Genomic DNA, 21,553 nt, shown 5'->3' with positions numbered 1-21,553 from the left:
AAGAGAAAGGAAACACATGGAAGGAAGAAGGAAAAAGCAGGCCAGAAAAGCAGGCTGAGGTACTGCAGCCAGAATCACACTCTGTATTAACTCGCTGGCCAGAAGACCTGCCAAGCAGACATCATAGCTGGCCTGGCAAGGACCTTATGAGAACTCAAAAGATGAATGACGAGACATCCATCTCTTAAGGGACTACTGAACAGGTTTTAGAATTTGGCTTCTCCCCAGTATTCATCGTGAATCAAGAGGTTTTGGAAGAAGCTCATTTTATCCTAGTCCTTTTTACTTCCTCTCCAATTTTCCCAGCAGGTGGAATCAAACACTGTAGAAACTAGGACTATTCAAACCACAAACTGACCAGACTCAGACAACAACGGAAACCTTTACTTTCTCATTTCCATTTGTTTCTCTCATAATTCCGACCTGGTCTTCAACACTGACCTCTTCGTTTCCCTCACCCTGTGTTCTTCTTAACCATCCTCATCTACAACCTCCTTTCACTAGGGGTCATCTGTGAAATACCAACACTAATAAAGAAAAAGAGAGGTAAGAAAGAGTATAGATTTTAGTTAGGAGAGTGAGATGGAGGTTTTGCAGACAGAGAAAAAGAAAAACAGAGCTAGAGCCGGTGGGGGGGGGGGCAGGGGAAGAAGATGGCACTGAGGGAAAAAAAAAAGCACCACAAAATTAATTTGAGGAAGGGAACAGTAGAGGAGACGCTAGTGGAATAACAATCAGGCAGTAGAGGGCTGGGGAAAGAGGGAGGATGACAGGGGGTGGGGACAGCAGTGCTGGGGAGGGCTTTGCATGTGGAGCAACAGCAGCACCACCTACGGGTATGATGAAGGGTTACAGACAACAACAAAAGAGGCCTCTAGGAGAGCTTGGGCATGGGAGTCAAGGTTCAGGAGGGGAAAGATTTTGCCCTTTAAATCTCTTGGTAACACAACACACAGACTAGAAGAATAAATTCTACATGGCTCTCCTGGGGAGAAGGAGATATGGGAGATATGGGAGAGAGGACAGAGAGAAACCCTGGCCTTTTCCATTCCAAGGTGGCTTCTCCTTAGAATTCAGGCAGTAGGAGACCAAGGAAAGTAGAGGGATGTCAGGTACTGAGAGGGATAGGAGATCTTGCTTCTTCTTTCATTAGCCGAAGAAAGGATTTTACCTTCATTTCCAAGTCATTTCCTTTCTCCACTGGATGTAAGAGTGGAGCTCCCTCCATGGGGCAATGGAGGCCCCTCACTCATCTGCTCCCTCCCAGCACTGCCTGGAAACTCCCAGCCATCATTAGAAACCCCTAGGGAGCCACCAAGCTGAGGGAAGGAAAGGGAAGGGTCCCTCTACAGTCAAACAGACCAAGGGAGGGGGATGGGATAGAGTGGCGAGAATAAAAAAGGAGAATGCCAAGCCTCTGCAGAGGGAAAGGGGAGGGAAATGTGATCAGTGGTATTTGCTGTGCTTCCAGGGAGGAAGAATCCGTCACATTTTTAATAATAATAAATATATGAAGACAGATTTGCCAGTACTGTTCTGGCTCCTTGGGAAGTGTGGGGGAGGGGAGCCAATGCAGCTGCAGCATAGACCAATAATACCTCCCCCTTCTTCCCCCCTTAGATAGGCTCAGTATTACAGCAGCCTCCCCCTCCCCCTCTAGCCGCAGTTCTCCCCTTCACAGCTCACCCTTTCCAGGGTCCCTTCACACAGCTCTGCCCCTCCCTCTCCTATCTCTTCCCAGTCTTAGACTTCATCCTTTCAGCCCAGGTCCTCATTTAACAGCCTCTTCTAGCTCTCAGAAGCCCTAGTACATTCGATCTACTACCCTCGTCCTCCCTGAATTCCAAGGCCCCACTCCTTTTCCCAATGTCTTCACTATCTGATAGCTATCTTCTTCCACACAACACTCTCACAGAGGTAATCTGGTACATTTCAACATTTCCTGGATTGCACCAAAAGGGAATGCTTTTCTCCCCATTTTGATTTCAATGTGACCTCCTTTCTCACAACCTTAAATATAATAGCCATCAAATGTGCTTCTGTTTAGGGGGTATTGGGGCCTCGGGACTAGGTGACTACTGCCACCTATTGACCCAAATTTGTTCAAGATAGACCTTTAATACACTTTGTACACATAGACACTCTGTTATTTCAAAAGCATCAATAGCTTAAACATGCAAAGGCATGGCTCTTGGGGCTTCTCTGAGACCCTGTGAACAATGAGATCAAAGAAATACAAAAGCGAGACTGGGCAGAGAGCCAGAGTAATGATGCCTCTCACCAGGCAGAGGCAGAAAAAGAGGCTGAGCCCAAGGAATGAAAAGGAAACTGTTAAGTCTCTTCAAGGGTATATAATAAGCAAAGAAGAGTAGGGGGACAGAATCTTTCTTAAGGGCTAGTAAAAACCTTGTATTATGCATCACAATATGAATAATGTTACCTCTACAGTAGAAGAAAGTATCGGATTAATGTTTCCCATAAATTGGCCAAAACCATGGTTAATTAAGGGAGCTCTGGTGGCCTAGTGTCAAGAAGCTGCACTGCAATCCCGAAGGCACATGGTATGAATCCACTAGCTGCTCTGTGGGAGAAGGATGGGCAATCTCTAGTGTGATTAACTGCCTCTGAAAACCCACAGAAAGGTTAGCCATAGGTAGGTTTTGACTTGATAATAAACAACAGCAACAACAACATGGTTAATTAAGTCTAAACATAAATGTGGAGTTTACAGACAAGATCCCAGAGCCGAGAGAGGACTCTTCAGAGGACAAAGGGCTGCTAATTCAACTTATACTAATCAGATCTAAAGATCTGGATGGATAGAAATAGGCGCTTTGTAAGCTAACAGGTCTACAGCCGACAGCTCCATGGTTTAACCTCACACCACACTTCCCATTAACCCAGGAATGAACTCTCCATGGTGCTGAAAACATACAGAATCAGGTCATCTATATACGTAGGTGTTTTTCTAACAAAGTATCCACAAAGAACACTGTAAGCTCAATAGAAATTTCTCAAAAGCTAAATAAAAGAACAAAGCTTGAGAGACAAAAATACAAGCCTTGGTCAAGAATTCTCAAACTTCTAAGAGTTTAGTAGAGATGCTACTAGATTAAAACAAAAAGCAGGACTCTCAACACCATGGTAAAGCCAGACAAGAGTTTACAGACACCGATAGATATTACTGAGTGAATATTGAAAATGGACTGTTTTCAGTATTTCACTGAGGAAATATGACACGTGGTTTTAACACTCAGAGAATTGAATCCATGAGTAAGAGAAATAAGAGCAAGAACAAGACTTACAAAGAGATCACAAAATTCTTAGTTCACTTGCTTACCTACCAAAGAGTGATCTTCAAATTATGTTCCATGGAATTCCATATGCTCCACAGAGCTTTTCCGAAATCTTAGAAGAACGTATTATGAGTACATTGAGTCAAAGATCCGTCATCCCACTTCAACCCAAGTAAATCCACATACTTGTTTTACATACTGAGAAACCATGTAAACTACCATCTTTGACTATAAAGTTTTTATGAAACCAATATACTTTCAGAAATGATTCTTTGTTAGAAACCTTTCACAGTACCTGTCAGAAATGTGGTTTCCATAATGCAGTGATTATCACATTTATCATGCATAATAGCTATCAGAAGGCCAAGGAAAACATGATGTCACAGTCTAAAGACTACACTGAATTAATCTGAATTCTAGAAAGGCAGGATTTTTGTCTGTTCTGTTCTCTGCTGTCCTGCCAAGAGGGCAGAACAGTGTCTGGAACTTAATAATTTTTAATAGGTAAGGGGCAGGGAGAAGAGGGCAGCCAGATGTTATAGACTACCTGTGCATGTGTGTGTATCAATCATAAACACAATTGAGGCCCTCAGTCCTCTGTGAGGTTCCAAGCACCGGTCCATCAGTTTACTAGCCATCATCAAGTTGTTTAACCTAAGTATCTGAGCTCCTTCACTGAACTGGAGTAAAGCAAAGATGATGTTTTTTAAAGATTAAGTATAGAAGTTTTCTTAGTTCAGTATATGATACAAGGTAAACTTTTCAAACAAAATTCCTCCAACAGCCCTTGGTAATTCTTGAAATTCACAAACTTTAACTAAGAAATAAACATAATGTCTTGTAATTCACAAACTTTAACTAAGAAATAAATGTAATGTCCTAAGAAGCAAATGTAATGGCTCTAACTAATGCATATTTGAGTTGAAGCTCTGTTAGTTGAGCCAGAAAAGAAAAGGATCTCAAATTGTTGTGGCTTTCTGTCTGCATTCATTCAAGGAAATCAAATGTGGGTCCTTTGCATAGGAAGATATTCTTTTAACTCTAAAATGATCTGTGAGAAAAACTCTATAGGCTCTTTGAGTTGGAGGGATTTGCAGAGATTTAATACAGTCATCTTTGAATTGTGGAAAATTTAAGGTCAGCAATGGTTAAGTATTTTGCCAAAGATCATAATTAGCTAAAAAACAGCACTACAATCAGTCTTTCTTCTGATGGAAAACAAATTCCTGTCCCAACAAAGAAGAGTATGAATACAAGTTCACTGACTCATTCATTATCAACATAATTTTGGTGATACAATATGTTCCAAATTACATTCTTCTCTATGACACTGCTCAGGAGTGTCAGACGTAAAAATTAGCAGCTTATGGGTTCCAAAGCCTTTAAAAAATTAAGCAAAACCCAATCGATTAATTGTACTCACTTTCCATTCCTCTTACCACATTTTGTATTATCCAAAGACTGATGTTGTTGTTGTTGTTAGGTGTCACTGAGTCAAGTATAACTCAGAGTGACCAAAGACTGATAAGGGAAAAAAGATACCAAATATGGTTTATTGTTCTTTTAAGACAGGTCACTGAGGGATTTGACTCCAAAAGCAGTCTTCTCTGGATGGAATGCAAGACTCATACATGTAATTCCCATTAGTCTTCTGGTTTGAGCTTGTCTAGTGTGGGATTTCCTTTCCTTGAGATTTCAAGCTAGGAATTTTTTCCTTGTTTGCTAGTCTTTTCTTGCCAGTTCTTAGTAAAAAGCTGGCCTTACAGGATCTGGTAAACTGAGGCCTTTATAGCTGAAAAAGGCTCAGAGAAGCTGGTAAATATAAGACTAATCTGATTCTTTGTACTTAGTCTTCTCATTCACTCTTCTTTCCTGATGAACTTTCTAACTTTCAATAACTGACACTCATTACTGTGGTTTTTTTACATTCACTACTTTTGAAAGAAAAATATTCAGAAGTGGAAATGACAATAAATCCTGCTAATTAGAAAAAGTTCTAGTATGCTTTTTAGATCACAGTCAAGTGCCAAAGTAAATTTCCTGAACCACTAATGCCACCTGGTGGCTAGTAGATATATTGTTAAGTATTTAATTGTATGTCTCCCCAAAATATTTATTAAAGGAGCCCTGGTGGCCAGTTGGTTACATGTTGTACTGTAACTAATAAAAAGGTCAGCAGTTCAAATTCAATAGCTATTGCAGTGGAGAAAGGTAGAAGTCTTCTCCTGCCAAGAATGACAGCCTCCGAAACCAGATGGTGGTTCACTCTGAGTTGGAATCAACCTAAAAGCAGTGAGTGGGTGGGGAACAGTGTGTATTATATATCTCTCTCCCAATTTCTATCCTCGTGTTTATCATCTCATTGGTTGAGTTAGCGTGGGTGTACGCTGAGTCAATCTCTTGAGATATAAGAGGTTATTACATAAATGCAAGCAAGGAAGCAAAGATGGCAATAGATAGAAGCCGAGACACAAGAAGACTTTCAAGCAACTAAGAAATTGAAGCAAAAGACAAGAACCTAACTCCAGAGCTGAAAGCAAACTTTTCCTAGAGCTGGCACCCTAAATTCAGACTTCTAATCTCATAAAATGTGAGAAAATAAATTCCTGTTTGTTAAAGTCACCCATTTGTGCTATTTCTATGATAGCAGTGCTAGAAAACGAAGGTGTGTGTTGTGTATCGCAGAGTCTGAACTGACCCATAGCCCACCCTCCAGTGGGTTTTCAGAGGCAGTTAAGCACACGGGAGGAGAACATGTAAATGATACATTTAGCTGATGAGATTTGTAAGTAAGATGTTAAAGGGATCATGTGGCTTCTCCTTTCCTCAAATGCAAGAGAAAAAGGATAGACTTTAAAAAGTGTGCAAGATTAAAATAGAACTTAAAAAATTTAGAAAATTCTATTATATAAACTAAGGAAGGACACATGTCCCAGAATTTTCACTAATGACATGGCTGTATGATCTTTTGTTAAAGATATTAAGCTTGTGAGTGATGGATCCAACTACCTACCACAGCTTAGACTGAAAGAGACCTTTGTGAAATGAAAGGAGAAAAAGCTCTTTCTTGGAACCCTACAGGGAGGAAACTGTATCTTTAGTCCTTTAAGAAAAGATCTTTGCTGGAGCAGCTAAAAAATCTGTAGAATTGTTTAAGTAGCACGGGAAATAGGATTTTATCAGTTTCAAAGGATGGGATTCTTGGATTTCAAAGAGTGGGGCTGCAGCCTCCTAGGTTTTAGAGTTGGAGTTTTGCCAACTCAACACCAGCCAGAGGGATTACTACTCAAAGCTGAGGGGGCAGGGCTGCCACACCCAAGGGGCAGAAAAATGGGAGTCTGCCAGGGAGAGGCAGCAGGGTCACCAACTGGAAGATAGGGTTGCCCGAAGCCAGGGCAGCACTTGCAAGTGAGCCTGGAATGCAAACTTGAAACTGATGGCAAAGGTGCCACTTCTCAAGATTCAGAAGGTCTACGTGGTCTCAGAAATCACAGGATTACTGTCAAGTTTTGAATGCTAATATAATTTGTTCTACTGGGTTTTGAACTTATTGTCCAAACTGGAGGGTGCTCTGGTGGCCTAGTGGGTGAGCGGCACTGCCAACCCAAACACAGGTGGTGTGAATCCAGCAGCCAGCAGCTCCACAAGAGAAAGATGGGCATTCTCCTCCCTTGTGAGTATAGCCTGTGAAAGCTCATGGGAGAGTCAGCTATGGGTTGATTCCTACTGGACAATAGAGTTGTTCAATTTTGAGTTGATTATTATGTAATAAGACCAGGTTAATGTAGGTATATCTCAAGCCAAGAACTTTTTTTTTTATGGAACGCTTCACGAATTTGCGTGTCATCCTTGCGCAGGGGCCATGTTAATCTTCTCTGTATCGTTCCAATTTTAGTATATGTGCTGCCGAAGCAAGCACTCAAGCCAGTAACTTTTAATGACTTAAAAAAAGGACTAAATGAAAATGTGCAAATAAAGCTGAAGCCAAGATTACAAGACACAGAGATCACCAAAGAATCAGAAAGTAGAGGCTGATGAGACAAGGACTTTCCTTCAGAGTTGAAAGAGAAAGTTTTCCCCAGAGCCAGAACCTTGAACTTGGACACCTAGCCTCCTAGTGAGAAAATAAAATCTTATTTGTTATAGCTACTCATCTATGAGACTCTTGTTAGCAGAACAAATAAACAGTATAAACCTTAACATTAATATGTTTTAATTAAGACAGTAACAAGTCATAGGTGAAATTTTATAGAAAAACTGATTATATGAATCTCTCAGTATATTTAAACCAATTTCTAATTTCTGAAAAAACAAAACAAACCAAACTTTCTTAAGGAAAAATACATAAAATCAACTTTCTCTCTTCCCAAGAAAATCTCATCTTTACCCTTTTACCTCCCCCGAACAATACCCAGTGAGTCCACTCAGACAATAGAACTGCAAAGAGGGCTTCAATTTGTAAGTAAAATCTATTTTATTAACAAGAAGCTTTCCACATGTCCAAAAATTAATGAATTCCAAGAACAAAATCCTACATACAGTGAAACTGGAAGTATCCCAGGATGACCAAAAAAACCAGAAAAATGTACACTCATCATCGCCGCCTCCGAAAACCTGAAAGGAAGGGAAATCAAGAATGAGGCAAAGGACAGTCAGAGAGTGAAGGCATGGAGGGAAAGAAAAGGCATCTACAAAGACAGGATCAGCAGAAGCTGTTCCCCTGGGGGTTACTCTTCACATCCTCCCAGGACAGAAAGATCTGAAGTGGAAATAAAATTTTGATCTGGGATGTTTCCTTCAAGTGACACTTCGACAGTTATACCCAAGGAAGCCTAAAAAGAAACTCTGGCAACTCAGAAATGGAATCCAGAAATTGCTTCTGTGAATCATGCCAATTTCCAATCTGGGAAAGGGGAAAGGAGAAAAAAACCAAAACAAACAAAAAACACCAAACAAAAACCCCATCTAAAAAGACTTGTGTCCATTATAAAAATACTAAGAGGCTGGTGAGACCCAAGTTGAAAATAAAGAAAATTGGCATTCTGATTCATCCTTCTAAATCTGTGTCACCTAAGCCCTAATCTTTCACTGACCTTTTTTCTTCCGACCTTTCTTGGGCATCGTTTTTCGCTTCTTAGTAGGATTCTGGTCCTGGAGACAGATGGAGAAGTGGAGGAATGGCAGTGCACTTCCAAGTACCAGCATCCCACACCAAATTCCTCATGGTAACATGACCCATACATGTGGCTGAGAACATGAAGGACCCTCCTAACCTGTATCTCCATCTCACCTCATCAAGATGAGGAGTTCCTCCTGTCAAAGCACTGATGTCACTGAAGTGCGTAAGGGAATGAAGTTGTGAGCTCATGATGTTTGCATGTTTTCGTCGTCCTTTTTCTCGCTTACTGACACTTAGACGAACCATCATGCTCTCCTCATAGTTAATCCTGATGGAGGAAGACAAGACCCATTTTGAGCAGTTCAGACAATAGACATAGAGAGCTACAGCCAAAAACTTGGGCCCAGCTATTTATGCTTCCCCTTTTCAGACACACAAAGAAATTTCATAGCACATCAACAGAGTTGTAAAGTAAGGACATAAAGAATATGATGCAATTCCAATGAAATAACTCTTTGTCTAGGACTTCTCTCTAGGCATGAACCCACATAGCCTGTACACAAGATCTTTTCAATATTCTACCAGGAAATTCTTATATCCCAGCAGTTAGACCTAAGATTCTCTAAATGGGTCTTTTAACTAAATCTATCAACCACAGAAACTGCTGTGAACAAAACTCAATGAGTCTATATTCAAGTAGCAACTGATGCCTCACTTTTATTCCCTGAATTTATTTAGCCCTCTCAAGATCATTGAGTCTTTGTCTCACATACTTTGGGCATGCTGCTAGGAGGGGCTATTCTTTGGAGAAAGATATGATGCTAGGTAGTGTGAAAGGCTGGTGAAGGGGGGTAAGACCTTGACCAAGTGGACTGATGTGGTGACTGCCACAATGGGCTCTTGTGTGTCAGGAAGTATGATGATGGCACAGAACAGAGTTCAGATCTTTTGTTCAGAGTTGCTATGAGTCGTACTGGACTTGACTGCACCTAACAACAACTCAAGATCATTATGAAAACCTGCTTTTATCGGCTTCTCCATAGAAGTGAATGCTGTGGCAGTGATGTGAAGCAATTCAAGCCCTACTAGAACTGAACATATTCTTCATATGGCATTTGTTTTAGAACACTTGGGAGATAGGGGAAGGCCATTTTCTTCTTGTTATTATTCTGTGCTTGAAACTCTTAAATTCTTAGAAACTAAAGCCCCAAGTTTCTCCACATTTCCTATACAGAGCTCTTGGTATCAGACTTAATATTTGTTCAAATCTTGAGGACAGGTATCCACAGTATGAAAAGTTTCTAAGTGCAAACCTGTGTTGATCCTCCTGACTCTGGCGGGTTACATGAGGATGCCGAGCATCACGGATTTCCTCTGGAGCATCCGAGTACTGCTCCTTGAGTTCCCGGATGACAGAACTGCTCAGGGCCCGTTTTTTGGCTCGTTCCAGACGCTTCTTCTCTCGCTCAGCTTCTGTTTCATCTATGTGACAAAAAACAACAGGAATTATCTCAAAACAAAAAAGAAACAAAAAGAAAACCCAGAAGAGAATCAATTTATGCTGAGGAAGCAGCAGCCACAGTTCATACCATAATGCACAGGAACCAAGCGTGGTGGAACATACTTCTTAGATGTTCCTTTTACAGATTTCTTTCCTGAGGTCTCAGATTGACCTTCTTCTGCTTCATCTTCCTCCTCATCCTCTGAGCTCAACTACAAATAGAACACAAAGCCTTCAAACTTAGGAAGTACTGGTTAGGTTAAAGAAGAAAAAGCACAGCTAGAGTAGTCTAGTAAAGAAAGATGAACAATATGAATAAATGAATAAAGAAATATGAACAAAAGCAGGAAAAGAAACTCTCCCACTCAACCTTTTTAAGTGATAAACTAGGAACTAACAGTATTAAAGGAAGTCTAGGAGATCCTGGGTCACAACAAGGCTCATTTAGGTTTAGATTCTTTAGGAAAGGCAGGATAATGCAATCCCTTACCTTGCTCATCATATTGCTGGGATGAGGCTTAAAGCGAAGTGGGTCATTCTCACCTGAAAGGAAAAAAACCCAGGAGGTTCTACAAGCTGTGGAACCCTATAATGATCCCCACATTATGTTGTGGCTTCTTTCACTCACTCAGGCTGCCTGTCACTGCAGTCTTGACCAGTTTGTCAATTTGATACTTCAGTTTTTGGTCCAAGGGACGAATCTTTTCCAAAACCTAAAATGTGGTAGTTAAATAAGATTATAGTTCTTATTCAAATTAAACACATATCAGGGGTAAGAGTAACCTGCTAGATAAAGCATCTAAAATATGAACAAAGCAGCACATGTGAAAAGTACTTTTTTCATTTGGTTTCTTTAACATGAAAACTCACTCACTGAAAAGGAGAGCAACTGTATGATAGTCTTGGAGTCAAGGATTCGGAAACTCAGAATCCCAAGATACTAAACTCCTCATACCGTGCGAATCTCCACTAGTCTTAAAACCGCAGCATGTCCTTGAAGAGATCCACCTGAGGCTTTGTCCAGGATGAGATGGCTCAGATCCATAAGGTACATGAGCAGCAACTGGTCTTTCACTTCTAGTAAGCTGAGACCCTAAATTAAGTAAGAGAATTTAAAAAAAAAGAAAGAAAAAAAGAATCAAAACCATAAATCTAATTTTGCTAAGTATAATACAGACAAGATAATGTTTCTCTCAGAGTTTAAAATTTCCCCCTCAGTACTCATAAAATTCTGATGGTATTCTGCACAAAGTAGTTGCCTAGTTCTACAAGATGGCCAACAGAAAATGATACCAACTCAAGAAATAAAGCACTGAGAATAACTGAGAAACAATAAGAGCATAAAAACCAATAAAGATTACAAAATAGGGTTTCTCAACATCAAAGTTAAGTGATATCTGGGTCAGTTAATTCTTTCCTGTGGCAAGTGTGTTTGGGGCATTATAGAATGTCAGCTATATTTTGTTTTCCTCTATTTAGTAACTCTTCCAATTTGTGATAACCAAAAATATGTCTAGATATGCCACATTTTAAACTACTTTAATCAAAACAACCAAGTACTGACTTTATCTCCCACAGAAGAACTGTAAATACCAGTAAAAGCAACCACTTACATATGCCAATTGCAAACTGCAGAATGTATACTATGGCACTAATTGTAGAGTGAAAAGTATGATGTGCATTTTTATATGCATAGAATAATGTCTGGAAGGCAGCACAAGGTTAACAGCTGTTACCTCTGGAGAAGAAATGAGCAAAAGCAAAAAATGGTGTGCCTATACTGCTTTAAAAAAAGTTTTGACATCTAACATATATTGTTGTTTTGTGCTGTAGGGTCAGAAACGACCCATCGCTGACTATCCAGAGGGTTTTCAGATGCAGTTAATTTCATAGGAAGAGACTACCTATCTTTCTCCCATATCTAACATATATTACTTTATAATAAAAATATCTCCCTCAAAATTAAGACAGTGGTTATATAAAAGTGGTGATTAAAGTAGATTTTTCATTTCCTTGAGTTTCTAAATTTTTTTTTTTAAACCACTATACTTGCAGGTAGAAAAACTAAGTAAATGATATCCAAGTTTTGTTTTTTTAAAAAAATAAAGTCATGTGTAGACATGAATTTATTTACAAAGTCCACAACCTTGGGAAGACCAACTTTAAGAGAGGTTAAATACATTGCCCAAGATTATACAATCAATGGGTTGAGGTGAGATTCAACTCACTAAGCTGTTGCATTGTTTGGTGCCAAGTAGGTTCTGACTCAGTTACCCTGAATACTATAAAAACAAACCAAAACACTACCTGGGCTCCTACACCATTTCCACAACAGCGGCTGTGTTTAAGCCCTATCCATCTTGTTAAGAGGTCTTCCTCTTTTGCTGATTCTCTACCAAGTAATGATGTTCTTCTCTTGGGACTGGTCTCTCCTGATAACATGCCCAAAGAATGTGAGTCAAAGCCTTGCCATTTTTTGTCTATTTTATTTTTTAATCCACTACTACTTTTTTATTGTGGTTTTAGTGCAAGTTTACAAAAAGAGATTGGTTTTCATTCATTCATTCATACATACATATTTTCCTCCCTCAATTAATTTTGTAATGCTTGTCCTGTTTTAGACTCTTAATTGTCATACAAAAAATGTCTAAACATCCATTTCAGATTGTCCTTCCCTATTTCAGTGCATTCTTTTCCTGCTCTCTCCATTCCCATATCCATCTCATTGTTTTAAACAGTGGTTTTATGCAGTATTTGCCCCTTTGTGACTGAGATATTTCACTCAACAAAATGTTTTCCAGACTCATGTTGCGTAGTGTTTTCTAAGGTTATTATTTTTCACTGCTGCATAGTACTCCATTGTGTAGATGTACCAGTTTTCCCATCCATTTGCTTGTTGACCATTTTTGGTTTTAAAACACATTCTGGCTTTATTCAAGATGATCTGCTTGTTCTTTTACTGGTCCACGGTACATTTAATACTCTTCACCAACACCATAATTCAAAGGCATTATTTTTTTCTCAAGGAACTGAAGAACAAATTCAAACCTCGAGTTGCTATAATCAAGGATGCTTTCGGCAGAACGTTAAATGATCACGGAAGTATTAAAAAAAGATGGAAGGAATATACTGAGTCACTGTATCAAAAAGAATTGGAAGACACAGAAGAATTTCATGAAACAACATATGAGCAAGAGCCTATGGTGATGAAAGACAAAGTTCAGGCTGCTTTGAAGGACATGGCCAAAAATAAGGCTCCAGGAATAGATGGTATACCAACTGACATATTTCAGTTAACAGATGTTGCCGTGGACGTGCTCACCAAGTTGTGCCAAGAAATCTGGAGAACGACCACTTGGCCAACTGACTGGAAGAGATCGATATTTGTTCCTATCCCAAAGAAAAGCGACCCAACCAAATGTGGAAACTACAGAACAATTTCACTGATTTCACATGCAAGCAAGATTTTACTGAAAATTATCCAAAAACGACTGGAACAGCACATCAACAGAGAACTACCAGAAGTCCAGGCTGGTTTCAGAAGGGGTCGTGGTACTAGAGATATTGTAGCTGATGTTAGATGGATCTTGGCTGAAAGCAGGGAATACCAGAGGAATGTCTATCTGTGTTTCATTGACTATGCAAAGGCATTTGACTGTGTAGATCATAACAAACTGTGGCTGACTCTGAGAAGAATGGGAATCCCAGAACACTTGATCGTTTTAATGTGAAACTTATACTTGGACCAGGAGGCAGTCGTCAGAACAGAGCAAGGGAACACTGCATGGTTCAAAATTGGGAAGGGCGTACGCCAGGGATGCATCCTATCTCCATACCTTTTCAACCTATATGCAGAACAGATTATCCGGGAGGCTGGGCTCTATGAGGAGAAATGTGGGGTCAGGATTGGTGGACAATTTATCAACAATCTGTGTTATGCGGATGACACAACCCTGCTTGCTGAAACTGAGGAGGACCTGAAGCGCCTGCTGCAGAGTGTCAAGGACTGCAGCCTACAATATGGATTGAGGCTCAATGTCAAGAAGACAAAGATTCTCACCACTGGACCAATTGGCAGCATCAGAATGGATGGTGAAGAGATTGAGATTGTACACAGCTTTAGTTTGCTTGGCTCCATAGTCAACAGTCTTGGCACCAGCAGCCAGGAAATTAAAAGGCGCATTGCCATGGGAAAGTCTGCTGTTAGGGACCTCTCCAAAGTGCTGAAGAGCAGTGGTGTCTCTCTGGAGACTAAGGTGCGTCTGATACAGGCAATGGTCTTCGCAATCACCTGTTATGCATCAGAGAGTTGGACAATGACCAAGGAGGATAGAAGGAGAATTGATGCCTTTGAGCTGTGGTGCTGGAGTAGAGTATTGAGAATACCATGGACTGCTAGGAAAACAAACAGATTTGTCCTGGAGAGGGTTAAACCGGGTGGCTCCTTGGAGGCAAGGATTCTGAGGCTCCGTCTAACTTACTTTGGACATGTTGTGAGGAGAGACCGGTCCTTAGAGAGGGACATCATGCTTGGGAGGGTGGAGGGACGGCGCAGGAGAGGAAGGCCCTCGATGAGGTGGATTAATTCAGTGACTGGGATAATTGGGATGGGAGTGTCAGAGACAGTGCGATTGGCACAGGACAGAGCGGAGTTTAGGGCTGTTGTACATAGGGTCACTATGAGTCGCAGGTGACTCGACGGCACATAACAACAACAACAACAACACCTTCCTTAGTCACTTTCCAACGTTCACATGCACACAAAACAAAAACAGCATGGTCTGGTGCAAGTGCACCTTAGATATCAAGGTAGCATCTTTGCTCTTCAACACTTTAGAGAGGTCATCTGTAGCAAGTCTGTCCAAGCTGATTTCTTCACTGCTGCTTCCACAGGTGTTAACTATAAATCTGATCCAAGTAAAATGAAAGCACTGTCAACTCCAATCTTTTCTCCATTTACCATGATGTTTACTGGTACATTTGTGAGAATTTTTGTTTTATGTTGAGGAACGAGCCATGTAAAGATTAGTAGTTAAGCTTCATCAATAAATGCTTCAAAGGTTCTTCATTTTCCGTAAGCAAAGCTGTGTCACCAGCTTATTATAAATTGTTAGTCTTCCTTCAATCTTGATGTCACATTCTTCCTCATATACTGCAGCTTGTAGAATTCTTTGGTTAGGAGACTGAATAAGTATAAGGTATCTTTAAATGAATACTCAAGACTCTTGAGATTGGCACTAGTTAGGCCCAGGTGAATGAGCAAAGAATTTAAAGCTAGACAAGCTGGATTTAAGCTATGACTTAGTAATTCAGAATTTAGTAATCAATACTGGGTGAGTCAAGTAAACTATGTGACTGCCTCTACGTCTGTAAAGTACATTCAATAGTTCCTTCAGCCTCACAAATAATTATGAGGATCCAAAAATATAAAAGCACTTTGCAGCCTTTAAAACACCTAGAAAAAGAGTCTCTGGGTGGTACAAATGATTAAGTACTTGACTACTAACTGGAAGTTTATGGTTTAAACATACTCAGGGGAGGTTTGAACCAAAGATCTGGAAATTTGTTTCTGAAAAGTTAACAGCCTTGAAAATCATATTCTACATTCAACAACACTCTTAGAAAAGGGCATGAAAGATAAGTTAGTAAGAATACGCTCTATGAATAAATAAATGTGTAAAGATTAAAGATACATGCTGGCAACCCATCTAAAACATCCAAGAGAAACCCATCTAAAAACAGCATTAAAGTGAATCAAAACGTAGTACTCAGAACAAAGTCAAGCTAAGAATTTGAGAGGTAGGCTGTCTGGACATGTTTAAGCATGTGAAGTTCGAAGTGGGTTTGAAGTACATGAAACAAACAAAGGAAGATAAAGCAAAAATCAAAGAGGAAAACACTAAGAACAAAAGATAATATAAGAAAAAGCATGAAATAACACACTTGAAATACAGCTCATTCTTTCTGAAACGTAAGATTTGCTGTTACTTCTCTACTTAAAACTTGTTCAGTGATTCATATTAACATACTCTAACAATTCTCACATTGTTGTTGAGCTATTTCACGTTCTGTTTAAGTAGTGTCTTGGGATAAAACTCTATTTATAAAACCAGTAACACCAGTGTTTTTCCTAATGTACACAAAAGATTACAGGATCCACAGCACTCCTTCCATAATGCCCCACACTCCCTGAGATTTACAAGGACTTAACTTGAAAACTACCATATTTCAACTGTAAGATACAATAATTTTCATCATTTCAGTATCCCTAAAATGACAATACGTCTTCCAGTCTATGGCATTACATGAGAGATTAATTTATAGGCATCGATTTTTCTTGTTCTTCTTGTTGTTACATGCTGTCAACTCCAACTCATAATGACCCTATGCTATGTAAAACAGCTCTGAACCCTATCTTGAACCAATTTCATCATCTGTGAAACACCCTATTACCCATCACTGACTTCATGTCATCCAGGGTCTTCCTCTCCTGTGCTGTCCCTCCACCCTTCCAAGCATGATATCCCTCTCTAAGTACTGGTCCCTCCTTGCAACCTGCCCAAAGTATGTCAGATAGCGGTTCAAAATCTTTGCTTCCAAGGAATAGCCTGATTTTACCCTCTTCAGGATGGACCTGCTTGTTCTCTTAACAGGCCACGGTACATTCAATACTCTTCTCCAGCACGACGCAACAGCCTTGATTCTTCTGTCATCCCTAGTCATTGTCCAGCTCTCTAAGGCACAGCAAGTAACTGCAAAGACCATGGCCTGGATCAGGAGCACCTTAGTCTCCAGACTGACATCCTAGTTCTTCAGGACTCTAGAAAGGTCCCTGACAGCAGATTTTCCCCAAAGCAATTCATCTTTTGATTTCCTGGATGCTGGTAACAAGTGTTGATTGTGGAGCCAAGTAAGCTGAAGCTCAGATGCCATCAAAAAGATGATTGACAGTAACACTATGAACAACAGAACCGAACCTTGCCCTATCCTGAGCCATCCTCATCTAACATCTCTGCTAGGCTTGAACCCACTGTTACAGTAATTTTCTCAATCTATCTCATCTTAGAGCCTTCCTCTCTTTCTCAGACCCTCTACCTTTCCCAGGATGATGCCTTTTTCCAAGAAGTGACTGACCTTTCCTGACAACATGTTCAAAGTATGCACTTTGAAGTTTCACCAGACTTGCCACTAAAGAGCAGCCTAGTTGCACTTCCTCTCAGACGGACTTGTATGTTCTTATGACAGCCCATGGGATATTCAGTACTCTTCTCCAACACCATAATACAAAGGAATTGATTTACTCCTCTCTTCTTGATGCATAGCAAATAAATAAACATATCAAGGCTCGGATAAGATGCACCTTAGTCTTTAAACTGACATACTTGCTCTTCAGCACTTCGGAGAGGTCCTTGACAGCAGATTTTCCCATTATAATAAATCTTGTGATTGCTTGACAATTTTTCTTATTACATAAAAAGTTAATTTATCTTTAATAGTATCTTCTTATGAATCAGGGTGAAGTCTCTCTCAGGGAGGAGTGATAGGGAATGGCAAAGGACACACTGACAAAGGAGATTAAACAGAACTGGCTTTGACAAGCACTGTGGCAATTGGACAATTAAAACAGACATTCGGAGGGCAGGGGAAGAAGAACAAACTGAGGAAGAGGTTAGAGAGAATGGTACAGCAATGAAGGAATGAAAACCCAAAATCCCTGTAAATGTTCATTAATACTAATAAAATTTAATAATTAAAAAAAAATAGTATCTTCTTGTTATAAGAGATAAGCAAGAGAGCTCCGATTCACAGTGACTTTATGTAAAAGAAGAAAATGTTTGCCTATGACATCTTCATGACCATTGGTATATCTGAGTTCATTGTTGCAGCCACTATTAGTTCCTTCCAATATAAGGAGCTCATCTTCCAACACTATATGAAATGATACTCTGTTGTGATTCAAATGGCTTTCACTGGTTAATTTTTTGTAAAAAATCAGACCATTTTATCTAGAGTGTCAGGGTCTAGAAGTTCCACTGAAATCTGTCCACTCTAGGTGACCCTGCTAGCAGGTACCTGAAGTGCCATATAAGAAACCAAAATACAATTAACAAAGAGGCAACAGCATCTTAAATATTACAACTTCTTAGCTGGTCTGCTTTTTCAGTTATTTCAGTTAACCACCCTACACAGCCAAAACGTACATCTAACCACACAATTCACTTACTTCCTTTTCTAAACATCATCATGCTCTCAGGTCTTTGTACATGTTTCTTTCTGCCCTTTTAACTCCAATTTCTTCTTCAAAATTGGGTCACTTCTGCTGAGAAGCTCTTCCTAATTAATTTTGCTTTTTAGTGGGTAATCTTTCTCCTCATCTCTTAACAGCACCTGCCTTGACTGTAACATAACTTTTATTGCTTCTATCTGCTTTCTTCACTAGACTCAACGGAACTACAATAAAAGAACTATTAAAAACATCAAGTTACGTTTACACTTTAAGTTCATTTTACCTTCTCTGTAGGATAGGCTCCAGCTTGAACTTTTTTTGTCAGAGCTTGTACTTGTGCAGTTACAGCCATCACCTAAAACAAGTGCAAATAAATTAGTTAACTAGGCATTATGTCAGAAGCTGAAGGTCAATAATTAAACAGAGTTGCTTTAAACTATTTGAAACATTACAGTTATCAACTTCTGAGTTATGAGATACTACAAGAAAAATAGTTTGCAATCAAAGGGCAGAAAAAAGTTTTCATCTTAAAGAGAAAAATCTCAAAAATGCAATCATCTTTATCAAACCTCGAGGAAAGAGGAGGGCATCGTGAGGAAATGTCAACTTTATAAATGTGTAAGGGTTACTTTTAGCACAGATCATGTCACCTTACCCACATCTGTTGCTTAGCTACAAAACCAAAGAAAATAGATTCATATGATTTCGGAGGGTTCTTTATAAGTGTTCTGTATTCTTCTGGATAAAGGAAACAATTACTTTGAAATCTAGCCTGAAATGGTTTTCCTTAAATAGTTTTATGATACCTGCTAGCATTTAAATGTTGCTGTTAGGTGCAATGGAGCCTCTCAGCGACCCCATGTACTCTCTTTGGCTGCCCATCTATTTTTCCAAGCATGATGCCCTTTTCCAGACTGGGTATCCTCCTGATAATACATTCAAAGTATGGGAGACAATCTTCCTGGCTGAGCTGTATCCAAGACAGATCTGTGTGTCCTTTTGTCATCTACAGTGCATTCTTCTGTCTTCTTTATTAACTACTCAACTTTCACATATGCATATGATTTCGAAGATCTGCTCCTAAGTCGCCAAAGTGTGGAGGCGGGACCCACAAAAGCAATACATGACTAATCCAGTTCTAAAATGTGACATTACTCACCTGCTCCTGTAGGTTTTTCAAAAGTGTCACGGCGCCAGGCAGGTCTGACTCTAACACCTCCTACAGAAGAGTAAGGGAGAGCAAAGACAAATCACATTCTTTCCTCAAGATAATCCAAAAATGGGGCGTCTCGGGGGGGGGGAATATTCTCAGACATCTGACTTGGGAGTCATCTCCTCCAACATACAGACATAGCCTCGTCTCACTGCAAGGCTGGTCCTCCAGATACTGAGGAATGGGAACTCCAGCCCCAAGTCTTCCGACTGGTGCTTTTGCCCCAGTGGCTCGGGGAGGCCGCCTCTTTGAAGCAGCCTTCACCACCACTCTGCCACAGCGCCACGTCTACTTTGAGATATTTCGTTAGAGGAGGTGAAGTGTAAGCAAAAGTCTACAATTGAGATGTGAGAAATTAACCACATGTACTCACCGGCGTCGCCATCTTCACTAAGCCCGCCCCTTCCGGTGCGTAATTTCCTGTGGCAATCCTGCTAGACAACCACAGCCTGAAAACCAATAGGATTAAGCGCTCTGTCACTTCCGCTCAAATGATGAAGGAAGAGCGAAGTGCAACAAACAGCATGAAAAACAGCTCCACTGCCCTCGAGTCGGTTCCTACGCATAGCGACCTTCCACCGAGTTTTCGAGGCTGTAGGAACTGGCTAAAAACGTCTGACTCAGGATGCATAATGACGTAAAGATATTCTTCGAAAGCAGTAGTAGTCGATTGAATAGAATGATTGAAGACGAGCCAATAAAAACGTGGCAAATGGTTGACTAACAATTGTAATGGCCCAATGAAAAAAGTTAGATAAGTAAACTGAGAGCGTATTGGCTCCCGGATGTCGCAGTACCCGGAATTCGCACCCTCCCTCCTCTCGCGTTCCTTAGGAACCAGAAGCTACCATAAACAGCCGGTAGATGGCGAGCTTCAGCCGATAGATAGATGTTGGTGGCGGCGATGTTGGGGAGCCGCCATTGCTGGCTGCTGGTGCAGCGCAGGTCGTGTGAGGCTCATCACAGACCCCATAGTCTTAGATCTCTAACACTGCTTCTGTGGACAAGAGACTCGGTTCCCTGTCCCTCTTCATCTCTAAATAAGACCCCGGACCACTCAACCTCATACAATGGGAAGGCCCACAGAAGTGCCACTTTTATAAAAACACAGTAATTTTATAAATGAGAAAATAATGACTTGTCCATGGTCAGATAGTGCTATAGCAGAACTTGGGTCAAACTCAAGCTGTATTTCACTCCTCCACACTCCAACGTCTCTCAGTACTTCCAAATATACCAGTTCATAACCTAATGAAGTGTTAGGTGTTTTCTGGTCTAGTGGGCAAAGGGTGGCGCTGCCAACCTGAAGACAGGCCTTTCAAATCCACCTGCTGCTCTGCGCCAGAAAGATGAGCAGTCTTCCTTCCACGCAGTTTGTTTTTGTTGTTGATTGCCTTCAAGTGGAGCACGACTCATAGCGACGCTGTGAACAAAAGGCTTGAAGCCCCTCTACAACTATTCACATTTATCAACGCTCATAGGGTTTCCTGAGGCATATTATTTACGAAGTGGATGCCACTACTGCTTCCACGCAGTTTACCGCGCCTGAAAATCAGCTGGAAGGTGTGCTACAAATGGATTCCAACTCAAATGGCAAATTGATTTGAAGGTTTTATGGTTTTGTTTTTTGAGTTATATGCCTTAAAAAAAAAATAACACTGAAAGTGCACAGATGTTGTTGATGTTGCCCGGCAAGGACCAAACCTAGAAATCAGATCTCTTGACTTTGAACTTTCTCCTGGAAGTCGCATCATTCAGGGTCACAAATCTTTTGCTGGACTCAGCAATCTCGGACTCTTGGGCTCCCAATCTTTTGCGGGGCTCAGGCAGAAGAAAGTGGACATTCAGATTCCGTGTTTCTGACTTTTAAATTTTTGGTCAGTTTAGAAGCTCAAGGTTCCATGACTACTTATTTCTCCTTCCTCTGCCCCCTTCCCTCAGGAAGAGTTTCCATTTCAGCACAAAAACTAATACCTGTATGTCTAGGTCATAAATAAGCTTTCCTTTCCTTAGAATTTATTTGGACTTCAAAATTTATTTGTTCATACACGTTAGGAAATGGTACCGTTTTGTCAAGTATTCCTTTTGTTATAAGAAAATCTTGAACTGCGATTGTTAAAAGTACAATAGTTTTCTCCCCTTTCCTTCTCCCTTCCCATCGTTATTCCGCCAAGATTGCTTCTCCTTGTGTATAAAC

General features: G+C 40.3%; 1 protein-coding gene across 1 annotated transcript; it reads right to left on the bottom strand.

Moving 5' to 3' along the window:
* Nucleotides 1-7,755: 7,755 nt before the first annotated feature.
* On the bottom strand, nucleotides 7,756-19,761 carry NGDN (neuroguidin, EIF4E binding protein). The gene is made up of 11 exons (XM_006883151.1): nucleotides 19,730-19,761; nucleotides 19,303-19,362; nucleotides 18,427-18,498; nucleotides 10,872-11,009; nucleotides 10,545-10,629; nucleotides 10,407-10,459; nucleotides 10,005-10,128; nucleotides 9,729-9,897; nucleotides 8,587-8,743; nucleotides 8,390-8,447; nucleotides 7,756-7,910 (listed from the first exon to the last, which is right to left on the bottom strand). Exons 1-11 carry the CDS (start codon nucleotides 19,739-19,741, stop codon nucleotides 7,891-7,893), a joined length of 948 nt encoding a protein of 315 aa, XP_006883213.1. The 5' UTR covers nucleotides 19,742-19,761; the 3' UTR covers nucleotides 7,756-7,890.
* Nucleotides 19,762-21,553: the final 1,792 nt, after the last annotated feature.

This window comes from Elephantulus edwardii, unplaced genomic scaffold (assembly GCF_000299155.1).
Source record: "Elephantulus edwardii isolate Elephantulus edwardi_28Jun2011 unplaced genomic scaffold, EleEdw1.0 scaffold00026, whole genome shotgun sequence".
Taxonomy (NCBI): domain Eukaryota; kingdom Metazoa; phylum Chordata; class Mammalia; order Macroscelidea; family Macroscelididae; genus Elephantulus; species Elephantulus edwardii.
The sequence above is the reverse complement of the archived record's forward strand: the minus strand, read 5'-3'. Positions and strand labels throughout refer to the sequence as shown.